The 23815-nt window shown below is 37.9% G+C and overlaps 1 protein-coding gene across 17 annotated transcripts in view; it reads left to right on the top strand.

Annotated features, from left to right (window-relative positions):
• LOC135681242 (uncharacterized) overlaps positions 1–23815 on the top strand; it is a 96000-nt gene that overhangs the window by 54762 nt on the left and 17423 nt on the right. For 13 of the 17 annotated variants that reach the window (XM_065195593.2, XM_065195591.2, XM_065195596.2 and 10 more), the window contains 2 exons: positions 15191–15364; positions 21772–22060. In XM_065195593.2, coding sequence (XP_065051665.2) covers positions 15191–15364; positions 21772–22060 — 463 coding nt within the window. Of the gene's footprint in view, position 1; positions 6439–6527; positions 7432–12508; positions 14134–15190; positions 15365–15400; positions 21558–21771; positions 22061–23815 lie in introns of those variants that run through there. The other 4 variants (XM_065195590.2, XM_065195604.2, XM_065195603.2 and 1 more) reach the window with 4 other exon arrangements.

The raw sequence follows: 23815 nt of genomic DNA, 5'->3' as shown, positions 1-23815 counted from the left end.
TTTTAGTTTTCTTATTACTGTTTGTGTGTTTGTTTTTTTGAAAGTCGTTCGAAAGATGGTCATTGTCGCAGTGATTTGCATATTCTGTTTTCATGCTAATTCCGACAACCTATGTTAGTAAATTCATGGAAATGATTGTCTAACTCTGTTCCTTTTTGAATTGTCATCAAGTCAATCGAACCTGCTCAATTAGAAACGACTTGTTTGTGAACGCGATGTCTACCAATGCAATTTTTATCATTTTCGTTGTTGCAATCCTAAAAAGGGCCTTATAGTCCATATTTTTATCTTTAAGATATATTTTCTCAATATGGGATATATCTTGTTTGCTATCTAGAGCTAAATTGGTTGTTTTTGAAATTCCTAAATCCTGAAACGGAATCTAACGGAATGCGTATGTGCAGATGGCCCGTTGGATTTCAGTCTAAACTTTCTAATCTTCTGCTTGGTTCTTTAGCTTATGAGAATAACTGATTTTTTATTCTCCTTCCTTTTTCAAAATCATTTTGTTAATTCACGCTTACTATCTTTTAGCCGTTATTCATTTTTTATTGTTCATTATTTTCCTTAAAAGTAAATAACTCCGCAGCATTCTCAGCTCTACGCCATTTTCTTTAAAATTCGAGCCCTCAGATGACCAGACAATTAAACAAACATTGTATATTGTTTTCCTTCAACCGCAAGAAACTGTTCGAAAATTATTTTTTAAAGATTTAATGGAAATGGTTATTTGAGACAATTAGACCTATTTCTGGTTCAGCTAATATAGATAATAGAATGGAAATGTCCTTGGGAATGAAAAAGTTTTCTGTTTTTATGTTATCTTACTAACTCTTAAGTATTTCAGAAACCTTAGAGAAATGTTTAGTACTAAATTGACAAAGAATTAAGAAGTTATGTCTTAATTCTGGTTTATCAAAGTTTCTTTAAAAAACGAATGCATTTGTTTAGAAAGCGGAGAGCCCGCATACAGAGTCATTAGATTGAGAAATAATGGGCAAGAATCAAGTCCAGAAAAAGATTGTACCAATGAGGGGTTGTTGGAATGGGAATAAGGGGTTGCCAGTGCAAATTTGCAGTAGACTTGTGCAAGCTAGCAAGACATAGAGCAGTCTACCTAGGAAAAATACGCTGTGTTTCTTGGTGAAAACGTCAGAGAAAAATCTTTTAAGGCCAATAACCCACAATTTCCGATTTCACGAAAGTGGATTACACTGATGAAATGAAATGACCTATTCAAGAGAAAATCGGCAATGTGTTTGGGTCATAAACAGTTTTTGGGCACAGTTTTTAACTGGGGAATTCTTCTGTTTTATGCCGGAAATTTAGTTTGTGTAAAGTTTTAAAAGCGGTTGCTTCATGAACCATTCTTCTGCTACTTAATTCTTTTTTAAATGCATGTTGCGAGATCACCTTTTAGGCTAGTGCTATGAGCATTGTAATATTTTTTTCTGCAAACTTTTGAGTACGTCTCTTGGTCAAGACAGGGTCGAATTCCCCAACATCGCAAAACGTGAGCGATTATGCAGTATTTTGAAAGATTTCTAAGTGCAATCATAGGTATAACGTTCAGCAACTTCTTTTTTGATAAGATGCATCAAAGTGTTTAGCTACATTTAGTTGCATCCATTCGTAATATCTTTAAAGCAAAAGAAGTCAGTTAGAGAAGAATTGAGTACAAAAACTGTTCCGCTTGGTGGGGATATGCTTTAACCTTTTGATGCCTTATGGAATTCTAATCCACCGAGTTACCTGCTGTAGTTTTGATAGAAGAAAGATGATTACTTGGTGATGTTGATCCCTTCATTCGAATCACGCAGACAAATATACATGTAATTACTGAAGCTATCTGTCCCGTCCATTGCTTGAAGATGTTTACACATCTGAAACCAGACACAACCGTATATTCTGTCAGATTACTTTGTTTACATTTAGTTCTAAGAAGAAACTAATTACAGAATGGTCTTCATTAGGATTGTACTAGAATTAGGTGCTGCCCTGGCCACCTGGTCAGGAGGATTGTCAAAACGACGTGCCAAAGTAGCTATAACTTTTACCTAAATACAATGCCAATGTAGCTAAGAGATTGCATTTTGAGCACACGAATGCACTAACTTTTTATGAAAAAACTGATAAGCTCGGGGCAACAAATCAGTCTTTTAATTTTGCTATTGATTTTAGTGCTGAAAATTTCTTTGAGGTTTCTCAAATAACAAGTGCTAAAGAGCTAATTTTTTGAAACATTAAAACGTAACATGAGATAACATGAAATGGAGTACTTAATAAATTCTGGTCATCTATGCCAATAAAACAGTAAATAGGTGTCGAATCGTCGAAAATAATCGTTAAAACCCGTTCTTTGAAGGAAGTTTTTTTGTGTAGTTTCTTAAGGTTGAAGGTGATCAGGGCTTATATTTGCCCAGTTTTTCGGTCATCTTAGCGCTTGGTCTCTCATATAGGGATGTCGACGAAGTATGGCACAGACAGAAAATAAACTTTTAGAAAGGTTTTAAAGACCGACTTTGTCTGTGATTCACAATGGTCGTCTACATCTATCCGAAACCTTTTGCTTTAATTGTTTCGTTTTTCTATGTATATCTGTCTATTCTTTATTTCTGTTTCGAGTTGACAAACACCGTCCTGTTACGCTTAATCTTTAGTTGCGATTCTCACTAAATTCCGAACCATTTCGTTTACTCTGGCTTTCTCGATTATTTTAAAGGATCGATTCCCTCCCACATAGATTTATTTAAGGATCTTCTTTTGGAATCTGAGCTTAAGCCAAGTTGTGTTGTTATAATTGTAATCCAACCTCGTCTCCCTGTGTTTATCGCGAGCAAACCTGATTCTGTCGTCCACTTATTGCTTCTACGAGAGCTCTTCGTAAAAGTTTTGGATATTGTTTTGTCGAGTGTAGGTTTGCTCTCCTAATGACCCCTCTGTCTCACTCTCTCTCTTAACCTCTGGCAGTAAATCAAAGGTTTAGCGAGTGCTAGAAAGATAAAATGTCTAAAGAGCAAGGGAGATATATCAGGCACCCCGGAGCAGGGGAGGGGGGGCTTTAGCACCCCACTTTTTGCCAGAAATGAAGGATATTAAGAGAAGAACCACCAGTAAGGCCCCTTTTTATTCGGTTTTAGCCTTCCCCCCACTTTTTTAGACCCCCACTTTTCTCAACGCTCCGCGGTGCATGTATATGAGAGACATGGAACGATCTTTACCTCATCTGACAACTTAGAAGATCAGGCCTTGAAGACATAAAGAAATCTTAGAGAAACATATAAGATCCATGGCAGTCCCAAATACCATCATTATCATTATGCAATTTGAGGGCATAGACACAACAGACACTGTGGTAAAACATCCCTGGCTATCAAGCCATATATCTCTTCTGTCCCATTAGAAATGTTCTCTTTCTAGCTGTCGCTCGACCTGCAATTTGGTGCCAAAGGTTAAGAGCGAGAAAGAGAGGTGATAGAAGAAACGCTATAGGCAATGTTGATGGCAGCAGTTGCCGGGAAAGAGGGAATCGCTTTATAGTGATTGGCTCCTTGGTTGATAGGGCTAAGGAAGAGATTATATGGGAGGTCTCTTTCGAAGGAAATAGAATATTACGAAAAACAATCATTTATTAGTGTTAACATAAGGGGATCGGCTGGTCCCCTTCTTCTAAACCTTTCAGACTACATGCAGTAGCTGATTACGCGAAGTTCTCTGGAAATGTGACCTTGGGCTTTTTGCTTTTATAGCTTAGAACTCATTTACCGTTCCTGTGCACTGGAACGTCTTTAATGGCGAAACCCTTGTCAATTTGATGCCAATGTGTGGTATCGCCTTATTTGATGGCATCTTGAAAATGCCTCGTGTGGTACCACCTGATAAAAATAAATTCAGAAGAACCTTTTCTGTTGCCTTTTATCAGTAAATTTGAGGTTTTGATGCGTTATTAAAGATTCATTAATTATGTTACATTATTGTCTTCTCATTTAATATCGATACAATCAAATATTCAAAAGCAGCAACAAAGTAACAATTTGCATCGTATCCCAACAGTAGAAAGTTGTAGATTTATTTGATTATGTATTTTGTTAAGTAGCAATGTTTCAAATTCCATGTAATTTGCTTGTAACTTTCCCTTTTTAAAAGTTTGTTATCTCTTTCATTCAAGTCACCATATACAGTCTAAGTATAATCACTTTGTTTACAATGCTTTTTCTTGTGTGCTGTATTTCTTCTTCAATATTAATAAAGTCCATTCTCCTTGTTCGTTTACTAGACCACGCAGAATGTTTTAGGCGCGCCTCAATTCTTGCCATAAACGAGGGGTTGCCAAAATTGTCACTATCAAAGGAGTCGATAAATTTATGTTGGTTGTTATATAGTATAAACTCTGTGAGTTTTAGTAGTATGAAAAGAAAATACTCTCTTCGAATAATAACAAGATCTGTAATTTGAATGTGCACCTAACGTGCTCGCATGCTTGCTTCTTCTAGTTGCTCCTTTTACCCCTGTGTTCAATACACAACATACGTCATTACAACATCTAGATATTTTTGTTTATGTCTGCGAGGTCGATGAAAAATACAGGATTCCATGAAGAAGTCAAGGGTTCAAATACTTGTTGGACCTTTGCCATAAACAAATCCACCGTCTATAAACGTGTCTTCCGTCCACATCAAAACGTTTAAAAAAGAATGCCAAACGCTTCATCTTCTCCTAAACTGAGCGAGTGGGTCTGCTGTAAAATTAATTTTGACCATAACAGAGCGTCGCTAGAATATAAATCGTTCAGAAAATCAGTGGGTGATTCGTTGGTGTTCGTGTCTGGATTCAGCAATTTCTGCGGAAAACAAGTAATAACTTGCAAAATAACACTTCGTACAGGCATGTTCCATCTAAAGTATTTCGCTGTTTCGATGTAGCTATCTTTTTAGCCAGCTGCTCAAAATGAGACTTGGACACCTACTTAAATTAGAAAAAGATTGTAATTCCAGCAAGTATTTCAACAACAACTGAACTGCTTTGTGGTGATGACGAGGATAGATTCGAAAAATTTCTCAGCGTCTATTTCTGAACAGCTTGTTCGTGAATAATGTAAATCAAAAGAGCTAGATTTGAACCGCTTCATCGAATTTTCAAGCCATGATAATTTAACGGCTAAGAATAGTATTCAAACACAGATTTAGGAACAAAGATTGCAACAAATTGATATCCAGTAATTTCGGAAGCACTATTGAATGAATCTTGCTTTCCATATGATTCCCAAGGCCCGTCTCTTCTTGATGTTTCGTGTTTTAACAACACAGTGTGTCGTTCTTGTTGAATAAACGTTCCTCACAAGATTGAAAAGCCTCAATCTTGTTTCACGTAGAAGTTGCAAACATACTATTTAAATGTTCGCGCTATTCTCTAACTAACAGTTGGTAAGTGTATACTGATTTTGGGTCAGAGTTTTACAACTGAATAGTACTATCTTGACCTTTGTCAAGCCACTGGGCTGATTTATCAATACTTTCATCGATATTTTTTAAGTTTGTTACTCCTTAACCGTCACCATTTCTGCATTTACCTTAGCTTTCTTGCGGAAACTTAACCAATTGATATTCCTGCTTCACGAGTTCATTTAGAACCGATCTCTGCTCTGTTGTGTTTCTTAGAGGCAATTCTTATAACTACGTCCTGCTTTAGCAAACACAGAATTTACTACCACGCCTCTTCTATTAAGGAGCTAATTGCTATATAAAGGTGAGACCGGCTGTGTATTTAGTTTCGAAAGCTATCGCCAAACCGAGGTTATATTGCCATCTTTATTTGATGAAGTTTAAGCAGCCTTTTCGTCATTAGATTTGTTCAGTTGCCCCAGGGCTAGCCTTGTCGGTAAAAATTTCAAAAGTCTTATCTGCATACTTCAAATATGATTTAATCTTAACGATTTCAAAAATCTGACCCTTTAACAGTACTGAGATTTTCGCTCAAATTAAAGTGATCGGAAAGAGCATTGACTTGTCAGGGTCAGCAGTACTCCAGTGCTTATGTGGTGCTCTGCAATCCTCAGGGATTCACCGCCATTGTCCTGCCACAAGGCGGTCTATCACTCCGGCGCCAAGTGTTTCGGATCCAAGGCTATCCGCTTTAGTCGCTTCTGTGCAAGATAACCGTAACCGTCCTATGCAAAAATGGTTAGTGTTTATTAACCATAGCTCAAACACTGTAGCAGGAATTAGCATTCTGATTGCACTTGTGCTAACCCTGTTACAGGTTACGTTCCAGTGTTGTGCTAGTTACAGTAGGGCCTTTTATTGGATCATTAGAGGGCCTGGATGTCCAAAGCACCTAGCAGCCTATGCACCTTGTTGTTTCAAGCACTGGGATTCCCGTTCAAGTAACAAAAATTGCAGCAAAGTTGATATTGGTACTCTGCTAGCACACGAGAGACACGTGAGTGGAGCAGTATTCTTGTTCACTTTCTTAGCTTTGATACTCAATATTTTTAAGAGGTTATCGACTTCACAAGGGTGGTATAGTGCTGGTTTGGGGGGGGGGGGGGCGAAAAATGACAGTGTTCTGCTTCTTGCTAATGTCTTTCAAGACATTTCGTCAAGAGCGCTTTTTTTCTTGTCAAACACCCGCACCCCCTACTTGTTCATCACAAATACTTCGTTTGAAAGTTTTTGCCAATTCATTACAGAGTTTAAAAGGGATTGGTATCTAGAGCATACGAAAGAGAACGATAATCATGCGCTGTTAAAGACAAAATAAAGATATCTTTGGTCTTACTTCCCTAATCCAGGAGAATGTCTTTCAAACGGGAACGTAACATGTATAAACGCATTCCTTAATCTTTCACATGGTACTATAAAATTCGTCTCGCTTCTCCTGTATGCTGTATTCCTTAAGGTCTATTAGGATTCTAAACGTTCCATTAACGTTCTTAGAAGCCGTTGAATATCTACCATTAGCAGGCATCGCAGAATCACCGTATTGCTAAATACAAATCGCACTTAAGAAGGGCCAAATTATGCCTATCCTCCAAAAAATCTTGACAGATGTACGTTGGTCGATTAACCCGGTTTCCTTTGCTGTGGAATTATATCCCTGATGCACAATTGGGTCACGTGAGATGTTTTACCAAATCAAAGATGGCCGCCTCCTGTTCAAATCCTTCTTTTCTGTTGGTTGGTTTTCCTTATCATGCTTGCAGTTGCTTTGTCTGTAATTCCTGTCTGAAGGCAGTATAAGATTAGCGAACCATTTTTCATTCATCGATTCTCGTCTGTTGGCCAGTGACCATCATGAATTATTTTTACTAATTAGATCCATTGGTTCATCCCTGACTTTAATTACATCCAATCCGCTAATTCTTTTTCGTTCGCTTGGCCGTGGCACATTTCATTCAACTGTCTGTTGGGTTGCTGACCAAGATAGCTAGAGGTAATTTCTAGATTCTATTTTAATCTGCGAAATCGTTACATTATTTGCTACCATCAATAGTCTTTTTTGTTTTTCCAATGATTCGGTACTTTGCCTTCTCCCAATCGTATCAATGATTTTCTTTTATCTCCTCCTTACATTGCTCCTTCTAATCTGACGTTGTAAGTCAGTCATTAGAGAAGGGAACTTTCTAATGCAGAGATTACTTGCTTTTCGATAAACTTTGTTTTTTTCAGATCTCATTTTAAACAGATCTAAAATTATTTCTTATTTCTATTATTTTAATACTTAATCATCTTAATACGGTTGTCTCGGATGCTGCAATTATGGTGTAAAATATCGTACCGCCGCTGTTATATTTCTCATTAAAACAGTTGTATATTAACCTTAGGACAAAATTTCATCTGGGACTTCGCTCTTAGGCTCAGAAAAGACATGTGGATAGCGAGCAATTTGTACATAAGAATATTTAGAAGATCTTAAATTAACGAGACCTTGTAAGTATCTCCGAAAAGATGCCAGCTATTTTGTGCTAAATTGCGCGGCCTTTTTCTGATAACCTCAGGAAACAAGCACATGGAACAGGTGCAAATGCTTTGATGCCTTCATTATAAGTGATTTTCCAATATGCATTGCTTACGTCATAATTTGTGAAATTTTGTAAACATCCTGGACAGGTTTGTTCGTAGCGGCTGGGGATGCAATTGTTTTGTTTAATGGTTTTTAGTACGTACAACCGTATTAGAGAGTAGTATCCATCAAACTACGCCCTTGTTGTTCTGAATATCGTTTGTTTTGCTCTTTTTGCTCCCCTCTCCTCTTCCTTTGATTGATGTCAACAAGAAACGACATCAATACTATGTTTTTGATATGTACTAGAGAATAACTTCTTTTACTGTTTCTTTACCTTCAGCTCCATTCCTAAAAATAATTTTGCATTACATTTTCCTGTTCTTTCAATACAATTTGAGTTAACATTTCTTAACAAAGTGTTTTGTTCTATGGTCTTCTTAATGGAGTTCTAAATCGGTTTCTGTGTTCCCCAGAATATGTTTTAGCAGGATTTCCCTTTAAAATGCCCCGGTATTCATTCACGAGAAAAGCCATGACCTTGCTCGACCAATACTTCATTAACACAAGGCGCATGTTGATATTTCCTTGATGTTTCGTGATTTCCTCCTCAAACAACTGTAAGAGAGCTTTCTAGTGTAAGAAAAGGTTTTGCCTACGCCGCACTTGTTGGTTACACAAAGGTTTTTTCAACCACAATTCTCACTTCACTTTTCTATTTTGAACCCTGATTCGTAATCATTTTGGGTTGTCTTGCACATGGCGAGAAGCTGAAGGGGAAGGCTACAAAAGGGATCTATCAGAGTTGATGTGCCCAGTCAATGAACGTTAAGCTCTTAAAATATAAAAGAAATTGGATGTATTAAACAAGGAAGATTGACATTAATGCCGATTTAATGAGGTCTTATGTTTTATCAGCCTTCTTTTTAAGTCTAAAACCCTTTTAAATAACCACAATTTTATCTCATCATGCTTTTAAGAAACCATATGTTTCGTGCTATTTCAACTTTAAGCAAGAAAACTAGGTTACATCATCTGAACAAGGGATTTACAGTAAAACATCAAATTCGAGTCACGCATTTTTATGCATGGATGTTGAAGATGGTATTGTTTTGTGAACCTGAAAATTACATCTTGTTCTACTGTTAGTAATGGGATCTGTGTTTGTTGTATCTTCCTAGCTCAATGATTTTGTTCTGATGGTTGATAAGGGCCATATTTGATTGCCTTTTCTTCGCAAGTTTAGGATTTCAATTTAGATTCGGTAAATTTTGCATTAAAAATACTCTTGGTACCGGACTATTGCCGTAAAAATGCGAACGGGAGATCTAAGCATTTTACTGCGAGCGGCAGCAATGATTTGCTGCAAGATGCAGATTAATCGACCGCCTTACTGTGGATTTTACCTGCCCCTTTATTGACTGGAAAGCGATTCAGAGCTTCTACAGTATATTTGAGGATTGCATGGAGAAGCGGCCTTCGATTTCTCAGAAACTAGGACATTAATCTTCTGCTTACCTAGAGTTCTTATGCTACCTTTATTCTTTGAGGAGTGTTGTACACGAACTACTTTAGTATGCTATGATTCCCCTTTCCTGCGCTTTCTTAAAATCTTGCATCAGTAAAAACGGTACATGATATAACAAATCTGAGTCTCGATCAAGCTCATGTGGCAAATATCGAAGAGTTTCATCATTCAAATGGTCATCAATAAACCGTTTTCCTCGTTGCCGTGATAAGAGTTTTTAAAATGTAACTTCCAGATGTTTTTATATACATGACATTAAAATATTAAAAAGTACAAATTTTTAAATGCTCAGAATGGTTATCTGCTAAATAGAGATATAGTCCAACTGATTATTCAGATTCCCCTCACTGTAATGAAGAGGAGCCCCACGCGCTCGGCCCACTTTTGAATTAGCCCCCCCCCCCACCCTTTACATTGTGGTAAAAGAATGGTTTTGTAACGGTTATCCTATATTAAGCATCCTAATCCGTAATTATTAGGGATTTCTTGTTCACGCGAATTCAGAATAGCGTTTGCGTTGCATGTCTCCCAGAAGGCCATATGTGCTTTTTCGTGGGGTTGTTATCTTAAGCTGAAGCAATTCTGTGGAGGCTATATCGATCTAACACATTTCAGTTTCTTAAGACGTCTTTGCCACAACTCTCTTTAAAACTGCCTAGTTTTTAAACAGTTTTGTTGTATTTTCCAGAATTTCGAACAAATCCTTATTCTGACCCCTCAGTCTTTGATTCACTACAATACGTTGTGAAAATTCTATAATCAAATAAGGGCGATTCTTTCTGATCCACGAAATGGTATCGTAGTTAGGCGTGTTAAGTCGCCTCTTAAAATTGTTAGGATGATGCTCCAGAAAAGATTTGCCTTGGAGCAATGACTGAAGAATCTCCTTTTGTGCGAATAATTTTCAATCAGCAGAGGAAATCCTTGCACATATTTCCCTTCGGAAGGAAAACTTGTTCATCAGTTACTTTGAAACAGTTTCCCTCTGGTTAAGACACTTTGTGAAAGTGAAGTTTTTGGTAACCGATAGGGAGCACCTCCATTAAAATCGTTTCGTATTGATATAAAAAATATCCTATAGTCTGCGTCATGTCAGTGCCTCCCACGATTTTTTAAACGCAAAAGCAGCAATAGAACGAATGCAGTAACAATATATTTCGATGAGTTTCACCAACATTGCGTTGCAGCTGTAAGAGGCCCTTGAATGACGTTGTTCACAACTTGGCATACAGAAGTAAGATTATCTATATGCATTCATCGACTTGTGATCATTTAAGTCAAGAAACTTGCCGTTCATACATTGCTCTTGTCTTGGAAGGAAAGGGGCCACGTTTTTAATAGAATTTACAGCAAAATAGTTCCTTCCCTCCCAAAATTACATTTCGTTTTCCACTGAACTTTTGCCAAACTGTTAAACTGCTCTTTCCCAAGCATATAAGCATTTCCCAAGCAAGACTCGTTTAGAAATCAAGCCTTTTTAATTCCGCACCCCTTTCTTTCTTTCTTCTATCCTCAACCACCGCTTTTGTCCATTTCTTGACACTCATGCTTTTCACGGCGCAAGAAACAATTGCTCCTGGGCAGCGTCGATCACCTACGTGGCACATGTTTTCACACGGTGGTTTCCTCAGATAATTTGGTCCTGATTCTTAGCTATAATTAGAATTGATTATGATGTGATCGAAACCTAGAAGATGAATTGGTTCTTTTGTGTTTGTTTTACATTATTTTACCACTCATCGCTTCAGGACAGACGTCTGCTAAACCGTATTTATTTATTTTACGGAATCAAACCCTCTTCCTTGTTGTGATTCTCATTCACGTATCCGCCAATGATTTCCTCAGTCCCGTGCTATCCTGTTTTCATCATTGTTAGTGTATTCTCTTCCGCATTGAAATAAAAAGCAGTGACAGCGCCTTTTCACGGAGAACAATTCTAGTGTATCTTTTTTGTTTTTACGTTCGTGAATACAGTGCTTTCATGCGAAAAAATGGTTGTATTTAGCTTGAAGCCAGCAGATATCCACTTGTGCGGTGGAGTTGAATATCCCCTTTGATATGAATGAATTCAGTGATAGAGTGGCATGAGGCGTAGAATTGGGGGAGCGAGCCTTAGAAGACCACCAATTACTCCCAAAAGCACTAAGACAATTAAATTTATCTTCGTGATTTTGTCCTAAGCATGCACACTTTCACAAGACTGTAGTTAAGTTTATAAGAATATCGTAATCAATTTGATAAAATTTGATAAAATTTTAGAATAAATCAAGAATAAAGGGCAGGCTTGAAATTTGCATGACTCAAAGTGAGATTATTTGTCTATCTGGGTTTTTTCTCACAGATTGTTAACTACCTTGAGTGCTTTTAAACAAATAAGAAGGTCTTATTTTCATAAGTAAATATCTTTCTTTATACCAGTAAAAAACTTTTGTTTTAAGTTGTGGTGGTTTCTTGCAAAAACAATTTGGCATTAACTTAGGCCTAGTATCGAGAATTCGGAAGAATATCGAGGCTAAAAGAATTAAGGTTTTCTTATTAAAAGGGTCTACTGAAACTTCTAAATGAACCCCCAACACAGAATATCCTGCACAGTTACTGGTGATGCTCGGGGTACAGCCCCCAAAACAAACTCATTTTCATGCCAATATTTCTGTTTTTCTCAAACCATCAGTCAAATTGAAATTCGTTTCCTCATCTGAATTAGAGAATATTATTGGTTGGATTAATGACGGCAAGTGCTTTCGCTATCCCGTGGGAGAACACTCTTTTATGTTTATTATTTCGCTTATTTGTTTACCCTATTTTCGTTGACGCGGAAGCGACTTTCAAATAGGCCAAGCAAAACAGGAATATCGCTTATGAATTGTTGTTCAGTGTTAATCTTCGGTCACATCTTGGCGATCGGTTGCCCAATTTGGATTTGCTAGGATTGCTTCATATGTGGTAAGACATTGCAGTATTTTTTCCTTTTCTTTTTAAAATATCGATCATAAATCAGAATCGTTTTACTTATCCAATTTTGCTTTATGTTTCGAAGACCAGTTGAAATCGCTTTGGACTCTTTCACCTTTCAGGGGTTTATGATATAAACTTATTCTCGAGGCTGTTTCTCTTTAGATATGATAGTGTAAACGATTACAAATTTTGTAATGTGCGAACGAAGCGCAAGAAACGCCTGCTATTTTCCTTTTCTTAAGTAAGAACATCAATTAATCATAGCCTGATATACCCTGGTTGGTTAGTTCTTAGCCCCAATGAAATAATTCGAATTTCTAACAACTCCAAATTGAATTCTGACATCTAAAGGTTTTTGAGTTTCAATATGATTGTTATTAAAGGGGTGCTGCGAAATTGCGTTTAGCTGTTGTATCGACAAAGTATTGTTTAAGTTGTATCTTCCCAAAAACTCTCAATGAAGCTAGTTTGCTATATCCTCCCGTCCTGCTAAAAAGCATTTTGCGCAACTCTCTACATTCTCTTCCACGTTTTTATATCAATTTATATTGTACTTCATTATTCTATCAACTCGTGGCACGATATTTCCGTCGAGATGCGCTTTCTAGATTATATGTGCTGCGTTTTTGCTGTGCCGCTGTCTTGCTTGATCATCTACGCACGTGTGATATCACGAACGAATATACCTCTGGGAAACGATGACAATAGCCCGGTCTCCTCTTATCGTCGCAGCATTTTCCTCTTGGCTGTGAAAGGGGGATATAGGCCCATCTTTTACATGGGAGTGAAATGACTTGTTTAGCTAAATTATACGTGGTTTTTAAAGTGTATGATAGCTATTTTTATGATTTCTGCCACTTTATTGTCAAGAAACTGCGTGAAATGTCCTTAAAAGCGAATATTATCAAATATGAATTTTGTTGTTGTATGTAAGTCGATATAAGTAGTGAAAAGAAGGGATGATGGAAGTGTGGACAGTTACAAAGCTGTTTGCCCCCACTTAAATGGTGTTTATCTAGTTCTAAGTGCTGGTTTGCATTTTCTATCCGTTACGAGTAACGTTTGCGAAGACCCATAATGATAATATAAATTTCTCCTTGACTAAACTTTTACCCTTTGTAGCCACTCTGCAAGAAAACAATCAACCGATAATCCTCTAGAAAATATTTACAGCATAGTTAAACCAAGATTAAGGTTATTTGTGTACAGGATGTTGTATTCGCTGCAAATCATCAGCAAATACAGCGATATTCTGACGCAAACATTTACCCCTGTGAAAAAATGGGAAGTTGACCTAAAAAACTCGCTTGACGATTGACAAACTAAGAGTTTGTCACTCGAAATGTTGTCATGGGGCGGAGCTTTTGTTTTCGCTGAACAAGAGATATCAGCAGAGGCTGTCATTTGATGGTGCTTATACCAAGTGTGATTTCCTTCCAGCGTATCGTGGTTGTTTGCATGTTTGTAATGCCAGTTAGAAAGGCATCGTAGAAAGTGGACAGGAGAGACGTGTTATGAATAGAAAAGTTATTTGTACGTGTATACACAGAGTGTTTTGAGCTACAGTTAAAGGTCTAAGCCGTGCCACAGCATTTGCAGATAAAAATACTGCACTACAAGGGAGTCGAAACATGAGGAGAGGCAACGAGGTATTTCAATGAATCGATCGCTTTTGAACCGCAAAAATGCCTTTTTGATTTGATATTTTTCTGACGATTAGCAAACATAATATATACAAACATCTTTATGGAAAATATAATCATTTTCGTTTCTTTATAATTATAATCATGGAATTGTAATAAAGTTCGGTATTGAAATTTCCAACTAACGCTGCTGAAGTTATTGGCCTAATTTCAATGTAGGAAGGAGTAAAAATACATGATAGTTCAGAGTAGTTTAGTAATGTTTTCTTGCTTGCGTAAAACACACCTTGACTTTGATATGCCGATATAAATATTTTCACCATTTTTGTTCATCTACCTTTGTTTTTGCGTAATCCCTGTAACTTTGGCAGTATCCAAGAAAGATATTGATCGCCAATCGAAAAGTAATATTTCTACTGTAATATTTTGTGTTCTTGCCAAGTAACGTAATGTTACACATTAATGGCCATCTCATAACGTACTGTACACAAAATTGCAGCATCGTTATAAATGATCTATGAAAACTAAGGCAACGATCTTTTGTACCCGGAATGCAAGGAAATTAAACGGAGCTAAATGAAATAATACCGGAGAAATATCTTTAAAAAATTGTTTGCAGCTTGGATTGATCTATATAAAAAAGGAAGCAAATTTATCTCCTTTCTGCAGCTTTGTAATGTTTTTATAAGCTCGTTAATAACGCAGTCGTTATCTTTCGTTAGCTGTCCCGAATCTTCCAATCTCGGGAAATTCAGTCTATGTTGATATTCCTACTTTCCATTTTCTGCTTTCAATTTCCAGACACCAATATGCGACATTAGTTTTGCGAGAGAGTCGACTTAGCCCCTTTCTGTATAGAGCATAATCCCAGTGTTTTTTAACAAGGGATTCGAGGAAAATTACTCCTAAGCACGTGCTGTCATTCCTGTCAAGTTGATCTTGACGCTACGTTGACACTGTCAAACCTCAGAATCAATGTGCGGTTGTGCTTGGTGCATCCAGTCATAAATTCACTTGTAATTTGCAATTAATTTTGAATTAGCTTTTCTCTGATTCCTTTTAGATGGCCACAATCATACCACAGCAGAGGCAAGGCCGCTCGGCAGCAGAGGCATTGCAGATGTCGGCATCACCTTGCAGCCTGTGCGCTGCCAGGCTTTTGGAACTGAAAAGGCAGGCAATGAAGGTGATGATGATCGAATACCACAAGTCAATGCTGAAGACGAGCGCTCCATCGGTGAGTTTTTCATTTCTTTGACAAATCAATGTTTGCCTCTGTGTAACAAAATTATTAATTCAAAGCTTTGTCATTTTCTATTTTTGTCTATTATGCATTGTCGCTTTTATTTAAGAACCTTTTTACTTTTGCATATTATTAACAATAGAGAAATAGCTTGCTTCTTTGTATTATCAAAATTTCTCTTCTTCGCTGTGATTGTGAAAGTGACAGCGAAGGGGTTTCCCAATTGCATCCTTCAATTGAGGTTTCATTCGAAGTAAGATGTTAAAGAACATCTTCGTTGTCGAGGAAGCTTTAGGTGCTTATCCATTAACAAAGCAAAGTGTGTGCTGGGGTCTTGGCGTAATCCTTCAGAACGAAAATCCCTGGAATGTAATAAGCAGGTTACCAATAAAACGATATTGATCTGAAGCAGAGGGCATGTTCTTTCATGTTAAATCCTTCGACAAGAACAGTCAACGATTATGAAATCGCCGTGATCTCATTTTCAGTCGAAGTAACTGCCATTATCATCAGCATCATCATTATCATCATTATCATTAAATAGCCATCATAATAATCATAACCCGTCATTACAATCATCAATCAACATGATTATCAAAATCATAAACGACATCGACATTGTCATAATCACATCCACCATACCGATTATCCGACCATGTTAGTTTTCGGAGATTGGGCCTTTTTTAAAAGTGGGATGACACCACAAGGTGGCTTTTCAACACCTAAAAAAACTACCATCGGCTATTTGACACCATTGCACCTTTTTGCTGTCAGTAGTTTTGTTCGACCTTTCTCTGTGATGAAACCCCTAGGGCGGATCACGATATTTCCTCTCATACACCTTCACGACAGATTTTCCATACATTGGAAACTTTAGATAATGCTACAGTGATAAACAGCTTTTCTAAGGTCATTAGGAAAAGATATTTTACTCGGCGAAAGCATTTTCTTACTTTAAAGGACCTTTGAACAATTCCTTCGATAAATTCTTTCGCCTTTACGTAATGCTGGGGTAAAACCAGGGATGTAGCGTGTGGGGGTTTACACCCCCAACTTTTAGAGAACTCGTTGGTAGAATTAAATTTCCAACAAAATATTAATGTTACAAAAGAATTTCTGTCGGTGAAATATGGTTTTGCATCTCTTACACCGCCCCCCGCAACCCCCCCCAGCGAGAATGGACACGTGACGCCACTTTGTAAAACAGAGGATTTTTGTCGAGGGACAGTTCACTCTTGAAAATAGCGTTCGCTGTTCTACCAAAACGAGAAGAATAACAGGGATTTTTGGCTGAAAAAGTTTTGTAGGCTTCTCCATTCCCGCTACGCCGGAACCCATTGGGTCCTGAACATACTGAAATTCAGTGGTCATGTTAGCTTTTTGTCTTTAGTCACTGCTTTTGAACTGCCATTGAACAAGCATTGATATCGTAAAGCAACTCAAGATTGCTTGAGCTTACAATGAATTCGTACAAATTGAGCATAAAGCCGCGACTTTAAACTGGGAGAGCGATTTTGCTCTCTTCAGGTCTCTTCCGTCAAGCAATACAGCCCGGATATCGAGCCACCAGGGCGCTTTGCAAGGGTGGCCAAAATCAGAACACTGCTAATTAGCCCGGTTCAAAAGAGACGGGCGTACGCAAGGAAACCATCTGACGATTTACACGATCTGTTAAAAGCTTTTTTGAATAATGGTCACAAGTCTGAGCACCACGCTCCACACTTGCTAGCTCAGTGTATAGACGTTTTGTGGCGTTTAAAGTTTGCACTTAGTAATCGTTGGTACTCATTTTACGAAAGCGGATACTAATCAGTAAAAAGGTACGATACGATCTTAACTCAAGGCTAGTAGGCTCAAGATAGAGTTTCAGTAGGAGTGGTATAGCTTAATAACAAATTTGGTTTGAAATGTTTGATGAAAGAAGACAGCCTCTTGTTTCAAACACTAAGTAGGTGATCAGTTCATTTACTGGACCCTTGTAGACGTCTGTGTGTCTGGTAAGTACTAAAGTAACTGTATTTTCATTTAGTTTCGTTTTATGTCTTTTGGTGTATGTCAATAAAACCTGATTGAATTCGCCACAAGATAGGGTGCAGAATCAAACATGCTTTTGACTTTTTCCGTCTACCGTTAAAATAAAACCGGGCACAGAACAGACTTAACCCGTCGTAAAGACTATCAATTTGTGCCAATTGGCTTGTCGTAGCTATTTTATAAGTATTACAGAGTTTGTTTCGACTAATTCAACTTGTGAATTTCGGTCAAATTTAAGTTTCATATTTAAATTACTTCCTATTTTCAAATTATTTATTCCAAAATTCTTACAATATCTACCACATGACTCTCAAATGGTAGCGGAATGTTTTAGCGTTTCTCGTCAAGAGATTGAAAGAGTTGCTAGAACCATTTCATTTCATTGGAGTATAATCAGTGATAAAATATTTTCACAGTGAACTGCCTGCGATGAATTCATCGTGGATGGCTTTCTTCCAGCCTCGGCAATGCTTCATGCTTTCTTTATTTAACATGTGAAACTTGTTGCTCCTTTTTGTCACAGCAGAGTACAAACATTATGCCCATTCATATTTTTGCCCGACTTATCACTTACTTCACAAATCTTGTGCACGTTTGTCATGATAAGCTGCTTTTGTTAAATTTATCTGTCAACCCGCTGCAATTTCCTCCTTTCCTTTTTGCAGCCCCAGCTCTGCTCTAAGATTTTTCAGATTGCTGTCTACTCTTGGAAAGTAAGACAATCTTCGGAAATTTCCCATTACACCTGGCGACTAACATTTTTATCGTCTTCCTATCATCAACTGAATTGTAATTTCATATTGGCTGTCAAAAAACTGTTTACAACGCTGTCTACATTGTTAAGCTGGTTTATAAACCCTTCTTAAATCAATGGAAATTCTGCTCATCTATATTCAATTAATTGCTTTTATATCGTCAAATATGTCTATGAACGCCTAACCGTTTAAAATCAATCAACTAAATCGCTCTTTACTGCTATTGCTAATTATTCTGATCATTAAACACGAATCGTTAATCATAATCAATGTCACCATCATCGACTCCGCTATTTTTCGTGTAATCAGTTTTGTCCACGTCATTTGGCTGTTACCATAGAGATTGCTGCCGCCCGCGCCAGTCCAAAAAGTCAACAGAAGCTATGACGCCAGCACCTACAACCGCAACAGCAACTTTTTACTGCCTTTCTGCGTTTTCAATGCCCGAGTAGATTTCCTTGCCTTGCAATAAATCTCTATGCTGGAGCTTCCTGTACTTTGTGCAGATATACTTGAGTTGCTGCTACAGAACGTGCATTTGTAAGATTTTTCAAAATCTACCCGCGGGACTTCGAAACATAATCACGTATGTATGATACGTCCACTATGCAAAATGGGACGCAGAGATCGAAACAATTATCAAATTTTTGGGGATCATTTGACTCCCAGCAAGTGGGGAATTTGGGTGCTTCCCATTCCAACCCCATCCTTGATATCATAGAAATTTCCTTGGGGAGGAAAGGTGAAAATTTGCCTTCATCTTTTCTTGGGTATAAGACTTCCTTTTCAGTTACCTTGCTGAAAAGTTATATAATGGGTCTCTCCAACGAATTAAATATTGTAGTTCTTATATGATCCTTTTGTTTCAAGACTCGTGGACTATTGAGATCATTCACAAAAGAGTATTGATGTTCTGACCGTCTAAAGGTTCTTTCTTCTTTTTATGCTACCAGCTTACTGTGATCAGTTGACTTGATTTTCGAATTCTTTCGGAATTTATCGATGAACCGGTGCCTTATCCTTCAAAAATTCCTTCATAATGACTGGATCAAGCTTAGTTATGGTGAAGATCTGCGAGTTATCTCCTCTTGACCCTTAGATACACCCTCGGTGTTACCATAAAACTATTCTATGCTTCAATCAGCATGCATCCCATGTTTTAAAATCTGTATTTTAGGAATTTTAGGGAGAGTCTATACTTGGCTTCCATTTTCTGATTTCTTTTATGAAGCTCCTTGTATTTCGATGTCATTTGTTATGTTGCTACCTCATGACCTCGATTTGGTCTCAAATTCAATCCTTCTCAACCAGGAATTAAGCATTTTAATTCTTGTTGGTCTTTTTATCCACGAGGCTCCTGTTTGCTTTCAGATCTAAGCCTCTCGCTGCAAATGAATACGAACTTCCTTTTCCTTTTACCACGCCAGGCGTTTTAGTATTTATAACTTGTAGTGCCCCAGCTTGATTCCAGTATTTTCTTCGAAACAGTAACCAACCTTACGCATTTAGGTCTAAAACCTACTGAAAGCCCCTCAACCACCCGTATTGTTGTTTACTCAAGAATTTTGACCTTTGTAACCAATCAGTACGGAGGAAAATCTCCTTAGTCAGCACCCTGCGGAGTGGGCCTACCCTTTCGCTTTTGATCCGCCTTTTTGCTAAGCAGATTTTGCTAATAACGTTGTATTTAAATTGTGCCTTGTCACTTCTGACCATCCTTTCGTTCTCGATTTTTTCTTGATGTTTTGAGGTTTTCATCTGACCATGACTGCGTGCAGATGTTCGGAGTATGGTAACTAGTAACGTGATGCGTGGCAGTAAAGTTGAGTAAAAAGGCGTCTTAAATATTGAAATGTTTATAAAGATTGGCGTTACAAAAGAAATTGCAATGGTATTCGCTGACAAATAAAAGAATACAAATCTGTTGCCCTATCTATAGAGGTCTATGCCGTTGTATTTTATCAAGACCACACCAGTGTAGACATTCTTGATAAATTTGAGATGGTGAACTTTCTGAGGACTTTAGATGTGTAGCGTCAAGTTGAACATCGTAATTCTGAATATTGGCTGTTGTGAGTGTCCTGTTATTGCAGATCTCTGGTGTATTTGAATGCAGTTTTGCACTACCAGCAATGTATAGCTCGATAGTTGTATGCAGAGAGCACTTGAGAGGGCAATCGTCGCCTCGCGGTTATTGCGTCATAGTAATGTTTCAATGCACGTAAACATCAAAATATGACGATGTAGACACTGAAGGAAAGTCACTTATGTTGACAGAATATCGTCGAGAGCAATTTTATAACGAAGCCCTGATTTTAAAAAAAATGACCATACTGTTAAGTTTTTTGCAATAGAGACAGATATTGAGTTTGTTATTGGAAGTGGAAAATTGCTGTAAATTCGCCCCTCATTTGCAAATGTACTTCCCCTTTGCTTGTTTTTGATACCCCCATTGCAGTTTCGTAAGTACAAAGGACTTAAGAAAAAATCTCTCAGGTTGATAAAGGGTTATTGACCGTGAAAGAAATTGCTTTCGTTTAATCCCGTCTTTACTGCTCGTAATACTCATGCATACACTCGATTACTGGAAATCAATGAGATCTGTTTCGCGGAAATTTCTACATGCATTCACTGCTTGTAGACATAAACCTAGAATTGCCATACACGGTTATTCTTTACCTCAATAAAACTCTCCTTTTGTCAGAAATTAAACAGACAATTTGTACTTTTCATTAGCATTTGTTATTTCCGATGTTTTAGCACGTCCAAGATTATCAGTGATACCGGATTCGTAGTATGAACGACGCCGGAAAATTTCTGCAACCGCGATTTTGTCGGCCGCGTCCGCAATCTTAACAAGGCCTTATCAGAGACACCGCTTCCTTGAAACGATCATTGACAGAAAATTATTGTATTATTTACCCTTTGAAATTAAAATTGTTTGTAATTAAAGGTTAATTACGTTTTGTAATAGCTGCCAAAGTATTCCATACACAAAGTTTCACCCATTCATTCATATTTCTGATGCGTACAAAGTTTGGTTCGCGTCATATTTTTACAACTTTCTTGTACAAAGACTCCATTGTTCGCCGACTGCTATTTCCGATACAGAACATACTGCATTAGCTAATGGTTGGCAAATATAGAACATGAAGTATGATCGATATTCTGGATGGGATGTAACCACTGTGATTGAGGTCGTGAGGTTTTTTGCTAGCAATGGATTTTAAGGTGGCCGGTTTCGACTCGTGAGCTTGGATTTGGTGGATATTTGCGAATTTGTTTGTGGTTTTCTATCATTTGAAATTGATCTCAAGTCTTCCACAGCACCACAAAGTTCAGCGATTTCTCAGGAATACATCCAGACACATGCCAAGTGATATTTTGTTTCCCTCTAGGTACAAATTTCGGATTTTCGTCCGTTCTATTTTTCGCTGATGTCCATTTAAATATAGCGTTCTTGCGTTCAAGCCTTGTTGGCTAACCCACGTGAGGTTTGAAAGTTTTTCGAATCCTAACCCGATTAAGTTTCTCAAAAGGAAACGTTTGCAACTAGAAAATTCGCTTTTTTTATTCCAAGGACAGCCTTCTTACGTATTTTGTCTGTTTTAGGTTGGATCCTTGTTCTTAGCCGTTTACGAGCAGCTGCGTCTACCAGACAGCTACAGAAGCGCCATTGAACGCGATCAGTGCGAACATTGCTCGACCCATGTTGAACTGCTTAAACGCGAAGCGGTCTTATCCTTGCACTCGGTCAGCATTGCACCGTTTTTGCCGAAGAACCTGGTCGCTGCATCGAAAAGCATGAGTGGGGAACAAGCTTTGAATTCGCCGCAGAGCAAGCATCGTCCTGCTGACCAAAGTGTGCACCAGACCGCAGAAAATATGGATGCAAGAAAGTGTAAGTGGTTTTTGTTATCTTTAGTAGATTTCTTTCAAGGGTTTTTATGTTATCATCTGTCACAGAGAACAAGATGGTACTTTTTCTCAGAAAATCCAAGTTAAGCGGGTGATACTAGCAGAAGGATCTTTACAAGCAATATATATGCTTAGCAATCCACCCAAAGTAGTTTACATGCATACAAAATGCAAGCAGTAAAACATAGTCAGTTGTTAATTTCTTTGCTTTAATCTTCCAATTCAAAATCTTTAAAGGTTGCTGTTTTTGCTTCTGGCTAATTTGTAGCAGCTCGTTATCCTGAAACGCACCAGATAGTTTTGAGGTGAAGCTTATCACCCATGCCGGAGGCCTCAAAATTCTTGATAGATTTCCAAGAGCTTATCAAATATTGCCAATTTGCATCTTCCCACGAAAACCAGTGTTTACTAGATTTTCCGTGTTCCTTAGGCTGAACGATATACACCAGGCGGTTTTAATTCCAGTCTGGAATTCTTGCTTCAACCAGTCAACCATTATTGTTGTCTTTGTAACAGGACCAAACGAACACTCTGCCATTACGACAGTACACATAGAGGGCATAGTGTGGGAAAAGTTTGCAACCACTCTTTGGCAAAAAGGCTTGTGCAAAAGTATTTGGCAGGTCGGGAGCTACTATTTTTCTTTAGGGGGGGGGGAGGGGAGGGGAGGAGACTCATGCCACTACAATAATCCTTTATTCGAAACGAACAGTCACTTATCCTCCTATTTGCCCCAAACAATCTTGTCCCTCGAATAACTCTCTCTTCCTACGGTTCTGATTTGGGCCAAGGCCCCTTGGCCTGCTTAACACTGCAAATGATACTTCTTTTTGTTGTTCTCAACATCCATGTATCAACATTGAATCACAATCTATGCATCAGCCAATCATTGCTCTGTTTCATTAAAAGCTGGCCATTATCTTTAGATCTACGCGTTCTCTTCACATTTCACCTCTTTAGCTTATTAGATGTGAGTTTCTTGCAATGAAGCCGACTTTCACGAAAGCGAAAGAAATTCAGTGGACATGCTTATTTAACTTCGATGAATAGACTATAGAGCACAGATACACCCCCCCCCCCCTCACCATATATATGCTAAGGAAACACATCAAAGGAAGGGATGTTAACAGTCGGACTGCGTATACTTGTAATTTGCCCTTTCTTGGTTTTTTCTGTTGATTGCCCAATCACGGGAAAGACAGGCCAACGGAACGGGGACAGATTGCCCCCGGCCCCGAGCTGAGAGGGACGCCAAATGTTTATAACAAAGCTTCTCACAATAACAACAACAATAGCAATCAAAACTTTGATGACGTCATCATGGGCCAAATCTTAATTTTCCCCATGTTAAAGAAAAGTTCTTGGCAAGTCTGGGTACAGTAGGGGGCAGACACGTTTGAATGTTCTTTTTGATTGAAAATATGTAAAAGCATTTTTTATTTATTGTTCCAACAAAAGAATTCCTGCGCTTTGAATACTGTTTAAATCATTAGAAAGAAATTGGCATTTGATATCTGTAATTGGTCATTAGGGGTCGCTTATTATGCACTTGTACCTCATGGTGCGGGCAAGAATGAAATTTAAATGAATTGGAGGTGTGACTTGTTAATTGATTCGTATGGCAGATTTATCGGCTAACGGTAGATGAAATATGCAGGCCAAAATACGTGATGTTATCCGCAGAAAACCTAGTACCCTCTTTCTGTTGCTGTAGCTGAAGCAAAGTTCATTGTAAGTA

This window comes from Rhopilema esculentum, chromosome 12 (genome assembly GCF_057945365.1).
Source record: "Rhopilema esculentum isolate cy_ngs chromosome 12, ASM5794536v1, whole genome shotgun sequence".
Taxonomy (NCBI): Eukaryota; Metazoa; Cnidaria; class Scyphozoa; order Rhizostomeae; family Rhizostomatidae; genus Rhopilema; species Rhopilema esculentum.
The sequence above is the reverse complement of the archived record's forward strand: the minus strand, read 5'-3'. Positions and strand labels throughout refer to the sequence as shown.